This window comes from Lacerta agilis, chromosome 2 (genome assembly GCF_009819535.1).
Source record: "Lacerta agilis isolate rLacAgi1 chromosome 2, rLacAgi1.pri, whole genome shotgun sequence".
NCBI classification, from domain to species: Eukaryota; Metazoa; Chordata; class Lepidosauria; order Squamata; family Lacertidae; genus Lacerta; species Lacerta agilis.
Window position 1 is genome coordinate 7,264,517 of NC_046313.1, and position 21,104 is coordinate 7,285,620.

A 21,104-nucleotide genomic window follows, 5' to 3' on the forward strand; every position below is an offset into this window, starting at 1 on the left:
GGCAAACCCCAATTGAACTATTTCTGCAACGAATAAGTAGATACAAAGAATAAAAAAGAAAATCCAAACATAGTGGTGGTGTTGTACATTCAAAATTTAAACGGTTAAAAAAACAGACACTGAAGAGGGAGACTTTAAGTATGCAGAGACAGCAGTCTCTCTATAGCTAAGAAACTGCAACACGGCAAATGTACACACACACACACACACACACACACACGAGGCTTTAACACTGAATTTTCATTGTTTGCATGTGCGTCTTGATTTGCTGGTCTGAAGATAATTAGGATGCCCACTGAAGCACACAAAAGGATATTCAAAACACTTCTGAATGGCTTTTTAATATGAACCCAGCTACTTGTGTGAAGGAAGTACTGGGGCAGTTTGTTTGCTTTCACCCTTTTCCATTGCAAAAGTATTTGTCTTCCTTGCCTGCATGTCTTGGCTCTTCCCTGAGTCATCTTCATGTGCTGCTGCTCCTCATCCAAAGCAGAGGGGCATGAATGGCAAAGCTGTGAACCAAAACATGCTATTAGAGATATATCGAGGGCCCCTTCTCAAAGCCCAGTAAGCACTTGCCTGGCTTGAAGGAGGAGGCATGAGGGCTCTTATGGGGTTCTAGAGTCTTCCTGTCTCCTTCCCAAAGCCAGGCAAGTGTTTACTAGGCTTTGGGAAGGAGAAGGGAGGGCTCTAGGACCTTGCCAGAGCCTTGTGCCTCCTTCCCAAAGCCCGGTGCCTTGTTTACCTGGCTTAAGCCAGAGCCAGAGGGCATCACATTTAAGCCTCACCCAGGGTGGCATATTACCAAGGACTGCCCCTTGAAATCTGCTTAAAACTTTTAATCTCAAGGTCATGGGTTTGAGCCCCACATTGGGTGAAATATTCTGCAGAGCAGGTTGTTAGAGTAGATCAGGGTTTACCAAACTTGGGTCTCCAGCCGTTTTTGGACTACAGCTCCCACCATCCCTAGCTAACAGGACCAGTGAGAATTGTAGTCCCAAAACAGCTGGAGAGACAAGTTTGGGAAACCTTGGACTAGATGATCCCCATGGTCCCTTCCAACTCTATAATTCTATGGTTCTATGTCTCTAAGTCTGAGAGCATGAGAGACAGTGTCCGTTTGCCTATCAGCGACTGTCAAATGTTTATATCCTTTGCACACATAAATCCTGTGCGAAATAGATTAGATGTGCTCCCAGACAGAGAGCTCCTAACACTACCTAATGATTGCTCCACTGTTGTAACCAAAGTGTAGCATTGCAATAGACTTTCCACAGTCCAGATGGCATAATGTTTGTGTCTGCATGCACACTCTGCTATGTTCTGTTTGCCTTAGTGAATTTGGAATAGCTGTTTGGGTAGACTGCATTCCAGCATGCTATTTTTAATACACTTTATTTTGCAGGGTGGGTGTGGGTGAAATTGTTTAATGCTCTGCTCTCACCAGTACCTTAAATTAACCACTCTAGCTGGCTGGCTTGAAGATTGCATGGGTAAGAACAGGTCCAGGGTCACTGTACAGCGAAATCTCCATACCTCTACTCTTGATTTAGAGCATTTATTTATTCATTATGTGTGATGTTCTTCCACAAAGTTGTTTTAGCCATTTCTTCAGTGATGTTGATTTCTAAAGGATCAGGCCTGCAATAAGCATTTTAGTTAGAGATTAACTCCTAGGACAGTGAAATTAAAAGCACTGCAAAATACTGCAAAATTAACAAAAGAATTTTGTAGTACCTGAAAGACTAACAAGTATGGCCATCTTTAGATCAGTTGCAGAGTGTCCTGGTAGACTCTCTGCCACTGATCAAAAAGTGGCCATTCTTGAAAGAAATCAATTTCAAAGGGAAGCTCCAGTGTGAAACTGCTGAATTGCAATTCACCAAGAAGTTCAGCTCTGTTTGTTTGTGACTGAATAGAGACAGTGGCCTCCTTGCCCAACTACAGATGTTAATGAACACAGTATTGCCAAGTTGAATTTCTATCCCTGCTATTGTAAAAGGCCACTGGAACACAAAATAAGAGATATTAAAAAAATAAAATAAAAGAGGAAATATACCATTTCTGGATATCTGGAATTCACCAAAATGATAGAAAGCATTAATCACTCATTTGGTGCCATTGAATGCCCTTTTTGTGTTGATTTTATGACCTTCCCAAAGGCTAATATTTTCTTTTTGGCTTCACAATTTTGTGTTTTTACCTGTTGGTATTTCTTTTGGGAAGTTTTGGTGGTGGAGTTCCAGCTCCTGGTACAGTAAGAAAATTGGACATTGGAATTACAGTTTCTTCTGAGGGTTCTTTCATCCTTTCAGACTCCTGTTTAACACATAAAACTGGCGTAAGGCTGACTGGAGAAACAACACATCAAACAGTAACATTTTATAACAAAGCACAGTAAACAGGAATGTGAACAAAGCCTTAGTCTCTATGCATTCCTCTGAATATGTGAATAGAGCATACAAATATATTGTGTGTTTGTGTGTGTGTGTGTGTACACAAGGACCCCACTTTTTGCAAGGTTCCTTATTATGCATAGAAAGCCTGTGTGCATTCAGTTATACAGATCCAGGGGCGGAGGAAGTGGGGTGCGGTGAGGGGGGGGTGACAAAATGCTGGGTGGCACTCACTGCGGTGCCTGCAGCATGCCCGAGCCACAAGCTCTTCACTGCCCAAAGAGTCCACCCACTGCCTCCCCTCCCCAGCTGTAGGGCAGCTGAGTGGGAGGAGGCAGGCAGATTCCGGAGGCCCTATGGGTGGTTCATCCTGCCCTCGTCCTGCCTATATGGGCGGCTCGCCCCACCCTTGGGCGTGCTGCCCCACGTGTCCGACTCTAGGGTGGAAAATGGTGATGGATTGGCAACTGATCAATAAGAGAAAGTTGGGGGAACTAGATGGTGATAGCACAGGAAAGATCAAAAAGACCATATGAAAAGAGGAAGGGCTTGAGTGACGAGACGGGTGTCTCAAGAGTAACATGTCTGTGCCCGCCCTTGATAATAAGAAAGCACAAGAGGATCTTATAGCTGGTGCCTAACTTTGCTACTGGAGTGCTCACTGGGAGGACAGATCCTTAATCTGAGGCCCCAATACTTTGGCCACCTCATGAGAAGAGAAGACTCCCTGGAACAGACCCTGGTGTTGGGAAAGATGGAGGGCACAAGGAGAAGGGGACAACAGAGGATGAGATGGTTGGACAGTGTTCTCGAAGTGACTAGCATGAGTTTGGCCAAACTGCGGGAGGCAGTGGAAGACAGGAGTGCCTGGCGTGCTCTGGTCCATGGGGTCACGAAGAGTCAGACACGACTGAACGACTAAACAACAAACTTTGCTACAGCATAATCAAATTCTGAAGGGTGGACACATACATGCAATAAATAAACCTGCTTACCTCTGCTTGCTCTGCCACAATTTGTGCATCGTCCAATCTTTTCTTCTTGCTCTCTGGCATAAGGTCGTCAAGCCAACTGAGTTCCCGCTTTGAAAAGCAGGCATCCATGACCTTCCGTACAAAGACCAATGCCAAAACCTTGTTGGAGTAAGGAGAAGAGAAATGGGAAGGTGGGAAAAGATAAAGAGAAACTCACACTCTATTGAGAGAATTCACCAGCTGGAACAATACACAGATGAAGACAAAGGAGATAAAGGGCACCAGACAGGGGGAGAAAGACACAATTTTCTTTACTCTCCTCTTCCATGATCCTATGTTATGCAAAGATTGCCATTCTTGCTGCAGAGTTTTGTTTGTGGCAAGGAGACAAACAGGAGAGCAAAAGAGCTTCATTAATGTGTAATCCCAAAATTATGGATCCCTCCAAACTAATGCCAAAGTTTTGTGTACTTTTTGTGCCATTTTGTTTGGGGGAATACCTCTGGCTCTCAGTCTAGTAATGACACAGTTTTGAGTGGGGTGGGGGTACAAAACATGGGCTTTTCAGGACAAAATGAGCCCAAAACTTTGGCGCCAGTTTGGAGGTGATTACACAATGCCAGATTTGGGGGTGTTTGTGGGGTGTAAAGCACAGGAGCAGTCAAACACAACATTGCTAGAGTGGACATAGAAGGGGAACTCTAGGCCAGCCAGTCGGAACTTGCTGTTTCCCCTGGGCTGGGATGGACTTCCTCTGTGTAACTGGAGATGGGTGTGGTCTCACCTGGGCAGGTTAACACAAAACCACAGGGGCGAGACTCCATCTTTCTCTTTTGGACCACACTCTCAAAGAAGTGAGACTGCTAGGATGCTCTCTTGGCTACACAAAGGAGCTGTTTTCCCTTATGGAACAGTCTCCTGAGTAAATGTAACTTTTACTAAGTTTAAGTCTGCCGTCTGGGATCCAATTGTGAACAGATGATTTCTCGCTTTTATGCTTTTATAGAAGACTGTGTAATGTCTTATTTTGAGAGGGATTGATGGGGGAAATACCAGGACATTTATTACAGAGATTTTAACGAACCTGAGCAAGCTTTCTGCTGCGTGTGTGTTTAAAAGGGGGAATGAGAACTCTGCTAATTTCTGGGACTTGTAAACACAAGTTGGAATAGGATATCTTAAACAATATATCCTCTCCTGCATCCCAAAACATTCCCACAGTGTTAACTTGGAACCCTGGTTTGCTGTGTCAATTATTCGGCTGGGGGGGGTCACAAAACACAGGGTCTGTGACACAAAAGGAACACAACAGTTTAGTATCAGCTTGGAGGGGATCCAAAATTTTGGGGGTTACATGTTAATGAAAATCCAACATGTTTGTAACCCAGCTCAGGCAACCAAACAATAGCACTAATCAGCTGTTACGAAGCGGAAGCCAGGGCAACTTGCTTTAGACAACACCATGGGGACAGATGAAGGATAGATGAAGGCAGGAATTGGTGTTGCAGCAAAACTTTCAAAAGTGTTGGCCCTAGTGTGGAGGGAACCGTTTGGGCTCTGCTTCAGGGAGCAAAATATATTGGGCCAGCACCGGGGACAGCGAGGAACTGAACTGAATCTCCCTAATAATAATAATAATAATAATAATAAGGCTGATTGGAGCTACTGCCAACTATCTGAACTGGACTGCACACAGATGCTAGATCAGAGCCCATGTTTATATTTGTGGTGGTACTACTGAACACCTTCCATCCCTTCCAATTTGGTTAAATTGTGGGTGGCTAACCTGCCTTCTGGTCCGACTGCTGTTATCCAATTTGTACACTTATATGCTTATAAATACTGTGTAACCAAATAAATATGCTAAGGACACAAAAGCCATTTGGGGAACAGAATTCCCATTAATAAATGGGGCTTTTTAACAGGAGCAAGACACAGAAACATGGGCCAATTTCTGCAGATGCAATCTCGGTCCACGTGATAACATTATGGCCTGTTCAGCATTAAGTTATAGGTTTTTTACCATCATGGGAAAGACAATAGCAGCACGAGATGCCTTAATAGCCCAGAGAAGAATGAGGCAGGTCAGTTGGATGGCAGTGAAGAGGTGGACTTTTCGCAATGGAACGTGTCGAAGGTAGATGAAGTCCGGCTGGTGTTTGGTTGGCATTGCAATGAGCTTCAGGCGATCAAAGAACTAGGAAGAGCATACAACAGAATGAATCAAGCATTTGAAACAAGGCATAAATTACTATAGAATGCCTACTTCATGAACTACCTTACACAAACCCTTATAAAAAATAGCTAAGGGCATTTTTCATACAAGACAGATGTAAAACGCTTGAAAGCAATATTAATCTTCACTAGAATGCACTTTCCATTTTATTCGAAAACGATTCCCTGTCTTCCAGTTCTTATATTAATAAATAAAAGGGATTTCTGTCACATTGAAAGGCAAGCAAGCCACCCTATACCAAAGGCAGGGAGCTGCAACCCATTCAGTAGCAGAAGGCATGGTAGGATTCTGCCTCTCACCTGACCTCCATTGCATTGCTGCGGCTTACCCGGAAGTACAGGGTAAAGGGCGAGGCATTTATGAGGTCAGCACAGTGAATATGCACCAGTGGAGCCTATCCAGCACTCCTTTCAGTATATTTCCACTATGCCTCACCCCTGCCCCTCTACCTCCTGGCAAGCAGCAGCAACACTGCTGACCGGAGATGTTACTGTGCAAGTAGAAGTGTGGGTGCAGCTTCTGTTTCAGCCATTTTGTTTGGTTGCCGATGAAGCTGTAAATGTACAGTTTTGCTGTAATCTTTAATTTTTTTGGTATGTGTTTAAGATAACATTTGCTTTCATGCTAATTATGTTTCTTTAAAAGTGTATTTCATACTTACTTTCATTCGTAATGTTTTATTTTTATATTTTGTAACAGTTTGTTCACCACTTTGAGATAGATAGATAGATATATATATATATATAGAGAGAGAGAGAGAGAGAGAGAGAGAGAGAGATAGACTCAAGACACCTTATTTCCCCAAAACCATGTTTTGTCTCTTTCACGCACACTGGAACTTGTGGTGTCAACGTTGTGTATGAAGCAGCCTTTATTTTTATGCACAGTGTTGGAAAGGCACAAAAGTGGAAGGCTGAGAAAGCAACCGAGTCAGTGAAAGGCAAAACAAACTGCAGTGGTACCTCGGGTTACATACGCTTAAGGTTACATACTCCGCTAACCCAGAAATAACAGTTACAGGTAGGTAGCCGTGTTGGTCTGCCATAGTCAAAACAAAATAAAAAATAAAAAAAAATCATTCCAGTAGCACCTTAGAGACCAACTGAGTTTGTTCTTGGTATGAGCTTTCGTGAAGAAGTGTGCATGCACACGAAAGCTCATACCAAGAACAAACTCAATTGGTCTCTAAGGTGCTACTGCCAGAAATAACGCTTCAGGTTAAGAACTTTGCTTCAGGATAAGAACAGAAATCGTGCTCTGGCGGCGCAGCGGCAGCAGGAGGTCCCATTAGCTAAAGTGGTGCTTCAGGTTAAGAACAGTTTCAGGTTAAGTACGGACCTCCGGAACGAATTAAGTACGTAACCAGAGGTACCACTGTAATTCTAGATTTGTCCCCAGCCTCCTCTCTGCTGAGTCCTACAAAGGCATCACTACAGGTATGACTATGAAGCTGACCGGCCATGCTACCCCCTGGACTGGTTGTAAGTGAGAAGGCAAGCAGGTTGGGGCTGGCTGAGGGCCGGCTGAGGTTGGAAGGGGAGTGCCCCATTTGCCCCAGTCAAGCAGACTCCACTATCCTAATCTTTGACAGAACAGACTGTGCAGTGTTACATCAGAGGTTTGAGATTACTGGCAAGAAAAATAAAATTCAAGTCATTTCTACACCCTTGTGTTAGTTCCGAAGGGCAAAAGCCCACTACAATAAGACTTGTTATACATCTGAAAAGAAGGAGAAGGGGAGTAATTAAGACATACACAATTAATATTATTATATGTATTACAAAATATATCTGTACTGTTTGGGATGCTGTGCTTTCAATGCACCAGATGCTGAGTGTTGTTTTATTGTTGTGCTCTTATTAATGCTGTGAGCTGCTACAGCTGGGGAGCTGTAATAATAAATAATAATATATATTTTTATACCCCGTCCATCTGTCTTGGTTGCCCCAGCTACTCTGGGCAGCTTCCAACTGAATATGCATAAACAATAAAAACTTCACACATTAAAAGCGTCCTGATACAGGGCTGCCTTTAGATGTCTTCAGAAGGTTGTATAATTATTATTTATCTCTGACATTTGACAGAAGGGCATTCCATAGGGCAGTCGCCAAGAAGGCCCTCTGCCTGGTTCCCTGTAACTTCACTTCTCGCACTCAGGGAACAGTCAGAAGGCTCTTGGAGCTAGGCCTCAGTGCCCGACCTGAAGAATGGGGGTGAAGATGCTCCTTCAGGTATATAGGGCTGAAGCCTCACAAGAAAGGATCCCTTCTGGGTCTGTGTCAATCTGTGTCTGCTGCACAGAGAGGAACACTGCACCCTTCAGCGGCCTTTGCCAACTTCAAGGCTTCAACACAGGTGCATAACAACCAGCTCCCACCCAGGTAAAGAACACGAGACGTAACTATGCCTATGCTAGCTAGAGAGTTTGACTAGGTCCCCATGAAGCTTATCTTGGGCCAGATACCATCTCTCAGTCTAACCTACGATAATCCCAACTCCCTCCCTGATATAGAATATGCCTCACCAGGATATTGTGAATATAAAATGGGAGGAGTGTCACATATACTGGCCCGAGTTCCTTGGAAGAAAGGCAGGGTACCACATAGTGTGAAGGAGCGAAGGGAAAGGAAAGGAAAGGGTGGGTGGAAGTGGAAGATGGAATACTGAAAGTGATATTCGGGGGGGGGTTAAAAAAAGAGGGAAAGAAAAATAGGGGAAAGGGGAAGGTTCTTCCTTTAATAGATGGTGGAACATTTCCAGACTGATTTTTCTAATGCGTATTATATTGATCTGTTTCCTTTTTTGCAATTTCTTGTAGTCAGTAAAACTGCATACCTGAATTCCGTCCAGGGAAGAAACACCCATGTATAGGAACACTCCATAGAGGACAGGCATAGGTATAAACTGGAAAGAGAGTACACACACCATTCCACTATTCATTTATTCATTCACTTCAAGCACTTATACACCATAGCTTCTGCCAAAATAACACTCCAAACAGCATCCAAGAACAGTAAAAACAGCATTTAAAAGCATAGTACAAAATTCATAAAGCATAAAGGCTTGCTTGTAAAAAGTCAATAGCGACAACCGTAACTAATAAGCGGCAAACTTTGCATTACAAACAGACGAGTTATATATTTATTTGTGGGGCACACTTAATAGAATGCATCTACCAGTTCCTGTTATTCTATTGGCAAATAATATTAAACGACCCACCAAGAAAGCCTAAATCTGCCTTCTCAGCCTCTCCTCCCTGCCTCTGTGATATCGCCTGACAACTCTTCCAACCCTTATCTTGTCAATGAAATGCAGACTGAGCAAAGACTTAGGCCGCAATCCTAACACTCATTAGGATCTAACTGTGCAATTGTCTACATGTCAATTTAGTAGCACGTGGGAGCTGAGAGAAAGGCTCTTTTTGCTATTTTGAGTATAAGAGAGTCATCTGGCTCTCGAAAAACCTGTGCTCTAGGTACCTGTAGTCTGAGGAGCAGAAGGAAATAAAGCCCTCATTTAATGCGGCCATCTCTCCGAAACACCTTCTGCAAATACCGTAAGTGCACTTTTGGAACAGAAATCCAGAGTTAATTGCTATTGCCAAAGCTGGTTTCTCGTATTAAAACCAACACCGTCTAATTACAGCCCTTTCCCAAAAATGGGGTTGTTGTCATATTGTAACCTTGAATGCTCCTTTTACCTGCAACGCACCAGTGATGAAAACTGAGAGGCCCATTAGTACAAAAATCATCACTCCAGTAGCTCTTTGCTCACGTATGCCCAGGAATTTAGGTTGCTCTCCAGGAGCTGCCACGGTGGACTCCAGTTTGAGGCTGTTCACATGACTGATGGAAAGAACGGTGGCAGCAACAAACCAAGGCAACCCCATCACTGAACACACACCAAGCATGACGCCCACCATTAGAAGGTCCAAGTGGTAGCCGCCCCCTTTCTGTGGAGACATAAATCATTAGCAGATGGCAGCTAGAAGCTTATATATTCAGAGAGCTATCAAATACTAACAGGTTCTAGAGAAAGGTTTGTCACATGCTTGAAATGCAACAGAGGTCACAGGACACTTGATGGCAAAGGTCAGGCCCCAGTTCTTCATACTATGGAAGTTGATAGTAGGTAAGAAGCAAATTATCCAACCTCTGTTAGATGCAAGATTCTTTCACTTTTGGCAGTACTTTGAACTAGTTAAAACCACACACACACACACACACACACACACACAATCTCTTAGAGAGCACACTTTCTTCCATATGTAATTTCCCGTACCCTGAGATCTTCTGGGAGGTCAATAGAAAACTGTTGGGTTTTGCAAGTTGTTTTAAAAGCAGAAAGATATCTACTAATTTACTAAGCAGACATATTTAAAGAAAGGCAATAAAGCTGACAATTAAGTTTGCTAGTAAGTTTGTGGACAAACAAAAGAGGAACATTACCACCTTGATTAATTTAGAACAGGGAAAGAGATTCTCAAAAACAAAACAAAAAAAGAAATTGTAACTTTGCCTTGAATTTTGTAAAGCCGTTTATTTATCAGATAACCTAGATCTAACGAGGGCATTTTGTGTGATCTGGATATACCTAAAATTAGCAGTGCAGAAGAGGTTATGTTAAACAGCCTACCTATGGAAGAAATCGCGAGACAGGTTATCTGTTTATTGGAACAACCCAATAAACTGCTGGTTTCCAAGCAATTTTATAACAGATTTTTGTAAGACTAATACCCAGTACTTATCACAGAATTCTTAAATAATTATCAGACATGTTCCCATTTTTCTAATACTTGAAACAAAGATGAAAATTCACTCTTATTTTTAAAATGAAGTAAGTGGTCATATTGGCCACTTGCGCAATTTTTCTAAATATATTAATCACCACCAGAGTTTAGAAGCAGTTGGGCTTCTGTTCACAATATGAGAAAAGTAATAAGTGTACTTGTTGAAAGTGAATATCAACAGAAACAAGCATGAATTATGTGTTCCTGGGTGCCAGGAAGGCATTTGATTGAGTGGAACAAAGTTTTTATTCATTACATTGCAAAAATGTAGTAGCATGAGATGCACCCGGAAGAGGCATCTTGCTCAGTCTTCCTTGACAATGTTAAGAACTGTGGTATAAAGATGCTCAGCAGGGCCTTTTCAGCTTTGGGGCTCACCATAGGGGGCTCCCTTTCGTAGGACATCTGCTTTCCTACCCATACCACTCTCACTGCCAGTTAAAGGTAATTTTGTCTCCATGGCCTTTGCTTGCATGTGTTAATTTAATTGCAGAGCAACATTTATCAAATCAACTCACAAATGCAGTCAGTCATAAGGACACAAGAAGCTGTCTTATACAGACTCGTTTTCATTTAATTTAGCTTAGTAAAGGAAATGCAGGGAACCAAAGTGGCTGTCCAATGAGGCCTTACAAATAGCGGGGGAGAGAAGGCAAACAAAATGTGAGGGAGATAGTGAAAGATATAGGAAACTGAATGCAGATTTCCAAAAAAATAGCAAAGAGAGACAAGAGGGCCTTCTTAAACGAGCAATACAAAGAAATAGAGGAAAACAACAGAATGGGAAAAACCAGAGATCCGTTCAAGAAAATTGGAGATATGAAAGGAACATTTCGTACAAAGATTGCCATAATTAAGGACAAAAGTGGAAAGGACCTAACAGAAGCAGAAGACATCAAGAAGAGGTGGCAAGAATACACAGAGGAATTATACCAGAAAGATATGGAGGTCTCATCCTCCCCAGGTAGTGTGGTTGCTGACCTTGAGCCAGACATCCTGGAGAGTAAAGTCAAATGGGCCTTAGAAAGCACTGCTAATAACAAGGCCAGTGGAAGTGATGATATTCCAGCTGAACAATTTAAAATTTTAAATGATGATGCTGTTAAGGTGCTACACTCAATATGCCAGCAAATTTGGAAAACTCAGCAGTGGCCAGAGGATTGGAGAAGATCAGTCTACATCCCAATCCCAAAGAAGGGCAGTGCCAAAGAATGCTCCAACTACTGCACAATTGCACTCATTTCACACGCTAGCAAGGTTATGCTTAAAATTCTACAAGGCAGGCTTAAGCAATATGTGGACCGAGAACTCCCAGAAGTACAAGCTGGATTTCGAAGGGGCAGAGGAACCAGAGACCAAATTGCAAACATGTGCTGGATTATGGAGAAAGCTAGAGTGTTCCAGAAAAACATTTACTTCTGCTTCATGAACTACGCAAAAGCTTTTGACTGTGTCGACCACAGCAAACTATGGCAAGTTCTTAAAGAAATGGGAGTGACTGATCACCTCATTTGTCTCATAAGAAATCTCTATGTGGGACAAGAAGCTACAGTTAGAACTGGATATGGAATAACTGATTGGTTCAAAATTGGGAAAGCAGTATGACAAGGCTGTATATTGTCTCCCTGCTTATTTAACTTATATGCAGAATTCATCATGCGAAAGGTTGGACTGGATGAATCCCAAGCCAGAATTAAGATTGCCGGAAGAAATATCAACAACCTCAGATATGCTAATGACACAACCTTGCTAGCAGAAAGTGAGGAGGAATTAAAGAACCTTTTAATGAGGGTGAAAGAGGAGAGCACAAAATATGGTCTGAAGCTCAACATCAAAAAAACTAAGATCATGGCCACTGGTCCCATCACCTCCTGGCAAATAGAAGGGGAAGAAATGGAGGCAGTGAGAGATTTTACTTTCTTGGGTTCCATGATCACTGCAGATGGTGACAGCAGTCACGAAATTAGAAGATGCCTGCTTCTTGGGAGAAAAGCAATGACAAACCTAGACAGCATCTTAAAAAGCAGAGACATCACCTTGCTGACAAAGGTCCGTATAGTTAAAGCTATGGCTTTCCCAGTAGTAATGTATGGAAGTGAGAGCTGGACCATAAAGAAGGCTGATCGCCGAAGAATTGATGCTTTTGAATTATGGTGCTGGAGGAGACTCTTGAGAGTCCCATGGACTGCAAGAAGATCAAACCTATCCATTCTTAGGGAAATCAGGCCTGAGTGCTCACTGGAAGAACAGGTCCTGAAGCTGAGGCTCCAATACTTTGGCCACCTCATGAGAAGAGAAGACTCCCTGGAAAAGACCCTGGAAAGATGGAGGGCACAAGGAGAAGGGGACGACAGAGGACGAGATGGTTGGACAGTGTTCTCAACATGAGTCTGACCAAACTGCGGGAGGCAGTGGAAGACAGGACTGCCTGGCGTGCTCTGGTCCATGGGGTCACGTAGAGTCGGACACGACTAAACGACTAAACAACAACAACAACACTGTCTGTGTTGAATGGCTGCAGTTCTCCAGATATTTCAGACATGAGCTTTTGTCAGCCCCTGTTGGAAATGTAGAAACCTGGAAATCTTTTGAATGCAAAACATTTGTTTGTTTTGCTTCTTCTTCCATTTGGGTTTGATTTGTCCCTCGCTGTTACTCTTGCGCCATATATCTTCTAGTGCTGATCTGTGTACATGTGCAATACATGCCTCCTAGGAACAGTGGAGAAGCTACGAGGAAGGCATAAATCACCAATCGGCTGCTTTATGCCAGCAATTTTGTGTGCACATGCATGAGTTAAGGTATCCAGTGACAGGTATTCAGTTTGTCAGAAATAGAAATAGAAAGCTAGTACACCTGCTTTTTGGGCAGCAGGAGGGGGTTAATTCATGAAGTGGAAGATTGAACTTGAGTTTGAAACAGCAAGTAAACTTACTCAAAAGCCAAGGACTCCAGATTGCCATTTTAAGAGCATGCTTACAGAAGTCCTACTGCATTGAGAGTTGCTTCCAGGTAAGTGTGCCCAGGATTGCAGCCTTAATTGAATAGTGATGACAGCAGCAAGAAATACTCTCTTTTACACACACAAAACCCAGAAGTGAAGTCCTAAGCAAGGGCACTGTTGCCCTAGAATCCATACCCTTGAAAAAACAGCTAGTGCAGACAAAACCATAATATAACAGCTTCCAAAAAGCTATTAATGGATTTGCATTTCTCTGATTTTGAGCTTTAAAATTGATATGCACTTCCCCAAACCTGAAGAGTAGGATGACAAAGAATAGATGACAAAGAGGTTGCATCCAGTTGTACATTGCAATCCTAAACATGCCTACTCAGAAGCAAGGCCCATTGAGATTAATGAGATTTACTCCCAGCTAAGGACTGCAGCCTTAGTAGTAATGTTTTAGTCCCATTAAAATCACTGAGCCTTACATTAGTCTAATGTGCTACTAATTGCAATGGGACCAAAGCACTGATTAAAACCAATGGGTGGCATTCAGCTAAGTTTTACTCAGAGCAGACCCACTGAAATTAAAGAGCACGACTAAATATCTTTCACCTGAGCCTTTTAATGCCATCACAATACTGCTGTCCTAGTACGCAGCATGATTCTACTTCTCATATCATAGTAACAGAAATGAAAGTATTGCAGACTTCAACAAGCAAAGTATACCATTACCTTAAGCTTATGTTCCTTCCTGTTCACAATAACTGCAGTGATCTGCTGGTCCATAAATATCAGTATGGTGCAGAGCAGAGCTGGGATGATAGCTGCTGCTACTGTCCACCCGGGATTGTCACCAATTGGACTAATGAGCCACCCACGGTCGTCTCTTGTTGGCTGCAGAATAATACACAGTGTTTGTGCACTGCCCAGTCTCAGCTGCTATTCTTCTTGATGTCCTGAAAATTCTAGAATGTCACAGCACGGTGCACAACAGCCTCGCCTATGGCTCCCCATCCTAAATGTAAAAATGCTCTCCATATGCTAGGGGTGTCAGGCATTTTGATATGACCCTAAGGATTCACAGTTTTGAGACACTCATCAGATCAGGTACACATATCCTGGCAATAGGCCTATGCCCTATGAAACACAGTGGTACCTCGGAACTCGAACGTCTCCATTGGTGAACGTTTCGGCTCCCGATAGCCGAGAGCCCGGAAGTGTTTCAGTTTTCGAACGTCCCTCAGAACTCAAACATCCGACGCAGCTTCCACTGAGAGCAAGAACCAATCAGAAGCTGCGGCTTGGAACTTGAACATTTCAGAGGTCGAATGGTCTTCCGGAACGGATTACGTTCGAGTTCCAATGTGCCACTGTAACTACTTCTCGTGTCAATATAGTGACCAAATTGATCCATGCAACACAGCACACTTCCTCCATCCATCGCCTTCCACATGTTGTTGAGCTCCAGCTCCCATCAGCCCCTTCCAGCACGGCCAATAGCCAGAGATTATGGAAGTTCCAACTTAATTGGGCAATGTGCATTTTATACTGGAGTCAATATAAAAGGTAAAGGACCCCTGAAGTTAAGCCCAGTCGTGAACAACTCTGGGGTTGCGGTGCTCATCTCGCTTTACTGGCCGAGGGAGCTGACATTTGTCCGCAGAAAGTTTTTCCGGGTCATGTGGCCAGCATGACTAAGCCGCTTCTGGCGAAACCAGAGCAGTGCACGGAAACGCCATTTACCTCCCCGCCAGAGTGGTACCTATTTATCTGCTTGCACTTTGACGTGCTTTTGAACTGCTAGGTTGGCAGGAGTTGGGACCGAGCAATGGGAGCTCACCCCGTCGCAGGGATTCGAACCGCCGACCTTCCAATCGGCAAGCCCTAGGCTCAGTGGTTTAACCCACAGCGCCACTCGCGTCCCGTAGTCAATATAGAAGAGATCAATTGTCAACCTTGGATGTATTAAATATGATAACAGGCACAATGCTATTGGTAAATACTGTATAATATAAAATAAATAAAATAGCGAAGTTGCCATCAAAAACATCTGGAGGGCACCTTGCTGGAGAAGGCTATAATACAACAAGAGGCCTGGGTGACTGGAGAGAGGTATGGGAAGAGAAAGGGAGGACAGCAGACATACTCTGATGCTGTATTCTATAAGCCATGCAACAGCCCCTGCAGTCAGTAATCCTAATTGGTTACTTTTGACTAGTAACAATACTCACAGGCAGTGGTTTTCAAACTTTGATCCTAGCAACAATGGGAAAACCTCAGAAAATTAGTGGAGGTTCTCACTGAGAAGGTGGGTAACAGCAGGCAAACGACCCAAAAGACATCCAATTTGCCATTACCGACCTTTCCCTATAACACACACCTGGAGAGGATTCTTGAACTGTGTACTCCAGATACAGGTGGGTAGCCGTGTTGGTCTGCCATAGTTGAAACAAAATAGAAAATTCTTTCCAGTAGCACCTTAGAGACCAACTGAGTTTGTTCTTGGTATGAGCTTTCGTGTGAAGAAGTGTGCATGCACACGAAAGCTCATACCAAGAACAAACTCAGTTGGTTTCTAAGGTGTTACTGGAAAGAATTGTCTATTTTGTGTACTCCAGAATAAGCTCAAGATTCATCTGCAACATGTGGGGATCCCACAGCTGGCCATGCTGGATTCCTTAGCACTGTGATGGGGAGGACATTTGATTACCACCACTTTAGGGAATGTGAAGTGGAGCCACATGGCAAGTTCAGCAGAGGGCTTTAGGTTTCACAAAGCAAAACGTTAATTGCAGAGAAGAGTAAACATGGTCCACTGAATCCAACCTTGGGGTGTTTTTCTTAAGGTAGCAAGGCACAAATATTTTACCATGCACAAGCATCTTTCAAGCATTTTCAGTCATGATGGGTCTGTCCGCAACCTTTGCTCATTTCTACAGTGTCCCTTCTGCCTTGACTGGACGACAGAGCCGCAAACTTCTATTTCAGTCAAGGCTTCCTCCAATTCCATAGTTCTTTAGTGCTTTCATCTTTCTGCTTCCCACTCTGCTTAAACACCCACCCACTTATTTCAAGCCATGAATTCCTGTTGTCTCCTGTACTCTACACCTTGCCTCATTGTCCTGTAATCTACCTGTGCCCAATAAGGGCAGGTGTCCAGGGCCCCTCACAGCAAAAGGTGTAGGAATACTGCAGGGATGTCTTGCCACATTTTGAAGTAAGTGTAGTAATACACATCCTGGTGATGTCTAAGACATTTAAGCCCAGGGTCTAAAATTACCTGGCTGCATCCCTCTGCCCCATCAACTGCAATTAGTAAACACAACTCCCAAACCTCAGTTCCCCCTATGCACATTTAGCTATGAAATATTACTTCTCCCCCAGAACAGAGGCAGAACCTGAGATGGTGCTGTCCTCTTTCTGCCCCAATCACATAGACATACCTTGTTTTCCATACCAAAAAGCTAGCTGCAATTAAGAAGCCACATCAAATCTATCATCGAAAGAATGGTGCCTACCTTGAAGACCCTGGGAACATGTAGCTTTGGTGATGGGACTCCGACTAAGTAGTCAATTAAAACCATGGTAGCAATGGTAATGAAAATAGCAAAATCACCTACTGCTGAACGAACCTATTGCAAAAGAAAAGAAAAGCAAGAGAGGACTCAGCAAGAGGATATATGTTGGTTATCAGAGCACTTAGCAGGTTAATTAGTATATGCAGGTGGCTGAGACAGGGCCTGAAAGGACTGCAGGCCAGAAAGCCGTGAGTTAAGCCGCCTCACCGCAATGCAGGACTGTTTGCACACTATCCTGTTTGCAAATGAATGCACATAATCCAGAACACAATTGTTATGCACTGAGTTGAATCGGATCCAAAATGCAGCAGTTTGATTGCTCCTAGAACAATAGGATTGAGATTGCAGCAGTCTGACTGGTCCCAGAACAATAGGATTGAGATTGCAGCAGTCTGATTGGTCCCAGAACAATAGGATTGAGATTGCAGCAGTCTGATTGGTCCGCAGGAGCCACCCAATCCAGCTCCAGGTGGAAGTGAATCCGCACTGTGATTGGCATACAGGAGTATCCCGGAATTAGCCAATCACGTGGGGCCCATTGTGTAAATAGTGTATATAAAGCAAACGTTTTGGGGGAACTGCATTCCTCACTACTAGGAGCTGAATAAAGAGCATGAAATTCACACTTGACTCCGAGTATATTTCAACAATACAGTATGAGAGCCACTGTGGTGTAGTGGTAAGAAGAAGAAGAAGAAGAAGAAGAAGAAGAAGAAGAAGAAGAAGAAGAAGAAGGGGGGGAAGGAGGAGGAGGAGGAGGAGGAGGAGGAGGAGGAGTTTGGATTTGATATCCCACTTTTCACTACCCGAAGGAGTCTCAAAGCAGATAACATCCTCCTTTCCCGTCCTCCCACACAACAAACAACTCTGTGAGGTGAGTGGGGCTGAGAGACTTCAGAGAAGTGTGACTAGCCCAAGGTCACCCAGCAGCTGCATGTGGAGGAGAGGAGACCCGAACCCGGTTCACCAGATTATGAGTCTACCGCTCTTAACCACTACACCACACTGGCAGTTAGAGAGTCAGACTGAAAACCCTTGGAGGAAGGGTTCAAATTCCCACTCAGCCATGAAGCTCCCTGGATGATCACTTCCTCTCAGCTTAACCCATCTCACAGGAGGCAGAGAACTGTGCACGCCACCTTGGAAGACAGGTGGGGTGTAAATGCGTAAATGAAATAATTAAGTAAGTTAGCAGAAGGCAAGAATAGGTGGTTGCTCAAAAATGCCCTAAAAGCAGCAGGGCCAAGCCACATACCGCAAGGGCAGATTGGGTGTGTGTGGTGTGGTTACAATACCAGCCTAGGTGGGGCAACGTTCACAGAAAACGCTTTGTCTGATTGAATCCAGATTACAACTTAAAATGCAGGTAAAAGCTGAGCACATAACCCAAGCAAGTAAATGTCTCGTTTTAGTTCAGTAGTTCCTCCACGCAGCCCAAAGTCTCTGCACTCAGTAGCAAATGGCATCGTGAGGTGAGGTGACTCTGTTCACCTGATCTCCTGTCAGTCACATTTCCGTTGCTGACCAGGAAATAGAAGGGGAGGTGAGGTGGTGGCAAGGTCGTCATGGTGCAAACACACCAGCAAGAGCACTGGATTGGCTCTGCCTGCTTGTCCGCAGCATGCCAACCTCACTGCCACTTTGTCACATTTTTCCAGGACACACCCTCTTTCCATGGGTATGTAAAATGAGAGTCGCCATAGCGATCCACAGCTAAAAGTAGAAGTTGGCAAATGTGTCCTCTTTTTTGCTCTTCGTAATATGGCCACCCTAACTTTGCCCCTCCCTGATACCTGACCCTCACCTGCTGCTTATGTATCTGCCATAACTCTGTACTCAGCCATTGTGAAAGAGAGAGAAGCAATGCCTCTCCTTGGCCATTGCTCCAGATGCTGGCCACAAACAGGGCCACCTGTTGGCCCGCCCCATGGTAAATGCCAGGTGCCTTAATTTACCACGCAGGGGAGAGGTGAAGATAAGCAGAAAGCCCTCTACACATACACACACACACACACACACACAAATCTAGCCTGTCCATGTGGCCAGGGTAATGTGGTAATTATGCAGAACAGAGAAAAATAATTCAGCCAGTCATTGTTACACAGGGTTTGAATTTGCTGTGCTCACTGCTGCTATCTACTTACTCTTGTTGGAAAATAGCTACTGGTCTTAAATTTCTCAGCGTACTCGACAGGATAAAGGTGGTAAAAAATAAAATGCAGCACCAGAAATGAACATCCGGGGTGAAAGGGCCATCAACGCCACATGAAGGTCCTGTGAATTCTCCATGCATCTTCCGGCATTTCTGAACAAACAAATGTAACCAAAGCATTGAAAAGAGAGCCCAGGTAGCAAGCATGGCGACATCAGTGGTTATAGATGCAATGAACATTTGAATAAATTTGAATACTAAACTTGCAGCAGGGGAAGATGTGGCTCTCCGGATTGCTGGGCTCCTAACTCCACTCATCTTCAACCAGCATGGCCAAGGGCCAAGGACTGTGGGAGCTGTAGTCCAACAATCAAGGTGGGCATTGGTTGGCAATCCCTACCAGGTAAGAATGGGCAAAACCAAGTTGAAATAAAGTCTCCATTTGGGCTAAATGTGATACTCCACTATTCAGCAGAACAGCCTGTGGGGTGCATGGATGCTGTTATGAAAATTCAACATTGCTTGGGTGAGAGAATCCCAAGCCCACAATCCTTAAATGTGGAGGCATGAACATGCAGAACATGTTGGCATTAATACCATGATAAAGTTGGGCCATGATTAAGTATGTAATGGTTCAGATCCTTACTTTTAAAAAGTAAGGGCAAGGGAGGGGTGAGAACATTAAATATAATAAGGAACACTGGTGTGGAACCACCCTAAGCATTAGCCTGGATGCCAGAGAACCAGTAGAGTAGCCCACAACAGCTCTTTCCCCCCAAATATTTTCCCAAATATTAAAAACTGTTGTATGAACAGGAAAATGGTCTGCATAGGTCCAATCAAGCACACTATTAGCTCATAGAACTTTAAACGTACTATTATGATTCCGCTGTACAAAGGGGAGCAACTTGGTTCAGCCCACTTTAGAATTTTGTAAGACCAGAGCATTGCCAAAGTTGTTATATGAAGCACCACTGTGGGCCACAACCAATATAGACTCACTGCAGAGAGCTCAAAATAATTATTTGCTCAGACTCCTGCCAGTCCCCATGTCTCCAAAAATAGCACTACTCCGTGCAGAACTGGGTGCAATGCCCATTAAAGCCGAAGCCCTTAGACGAGCTCTGCTTTTTGGGTTTAAAAAACTATTTTTAAGCAGATATCAGAATCTTTCATGACAACTTTTGAAGATATGGCTCCCCAACTTGTGGAAACGTGAAATTCAGTCTGCTGCCAAAACCTTGGGACTCTCTGCCTCCTTTCTTGCGAACGCAGTCTTTTGAGAGAGCAAATAGTTAATACTCCAAAGGCTGGGAGACACTGAGATGCAATCTCGAGTGGTGAGATCAACATCTGTCAATCAAATAAATTGTATGCCTCTTTTAACCATTACACCCCATCCCTGCCAATATATCTGGTAGATTACCAAATGTTAAATGAGGATAGCCTTCACACAGGCAAGACTAAACATCGTTCCATTAGCAGACTGGAAGGGCCAACATAAGGGAGTTCCTATTCTGTATCAGTAGAAGGCATAACTATGTACTCCTTAAGTTGCCCCTTTTTATGTGATCTCAGAAACAATACATCCACCCATGCCAAGATCACAGAAGGGAAGGTCATCTCTTTCAAAGACCTGTTTTTTGCTGTCAGATGTTGAGAGAGATATATCCTTCAAACATCTAAATTTTCTTGTAAGGCTTTACCGATTTAGTTACGAAACTTGATGGGGGGAACGGGAAATGTATGATCCATTAGGGGCCAGGGAGCAGAATGTAAACCATTATTAGTACCAATATTCCTGTTGTTATGATATTATTTTATGTGCGTAAAGGCTGCTTGCTAAACACAATAAACCAACTGACTAACATAGGGTTGGAAACAACTTAAAATTGTTGAAACAAATAAATAAAGCAGTGGCTTAAACAAGGTGTTCAGACAGGTTCTGTCAGTAGTTCATCAAACTTAACTGGCATGTCAGAAATATGTGAACAAAAAGCCAAAACCATTTTTCTCAAACAGTTCTTCTCAA

The 21,104-nt window shown here is 43.6% G+C and overlaps 1 protein-coding gene across 1 annotated transcript in view; it reads right to left on the reverse strand.

The window, feature by feature from the left end:
* Positions 1 to 225: 225 nt before the first annotated feature.
* The window catches only part of SLC4A8 (solute carrier family 4 member 8), a 96,894-nt gene continuing 76,015 nt past the window's right edge, over positions 226 to 21,104 (reverse strand). Inside the window, exons 19-25 of the mRNA XM_033142645.1 lie at positions 9,307 to 9,558; positions 8,442 to 8,510; positions 5,394 to 5,567; positions 3,392 to 3,529; positions 2,204 to 2,319; positions 1,537 to 1,641; positions 226 to 512 (exon numbers count right to left, since the gene is read on the reverse strand). Coding sequence (XP_032998536.1) covers positions 1,563 to 1,641; positions 2,204 to 2,319; positions 3,392 to 3,529; positions 5,394 to 5,567; positions 8,442 to 8,510; positions 9,307 to 9,558 — 828 coding nt within the window. The 3' untranslated portion in view covers positions 226 to 512; positions 1,537 to 1,562. The remainder of the gene's footprint in view (positions 513 to 1,536; positions 1,642 to 2,203; positions 2,320 to 3,391; positions 3,530 to 5,393; positions 5,568 to 8,441; positions 8,511 to 9,306; positions 9,559 to 21,104) is intronic.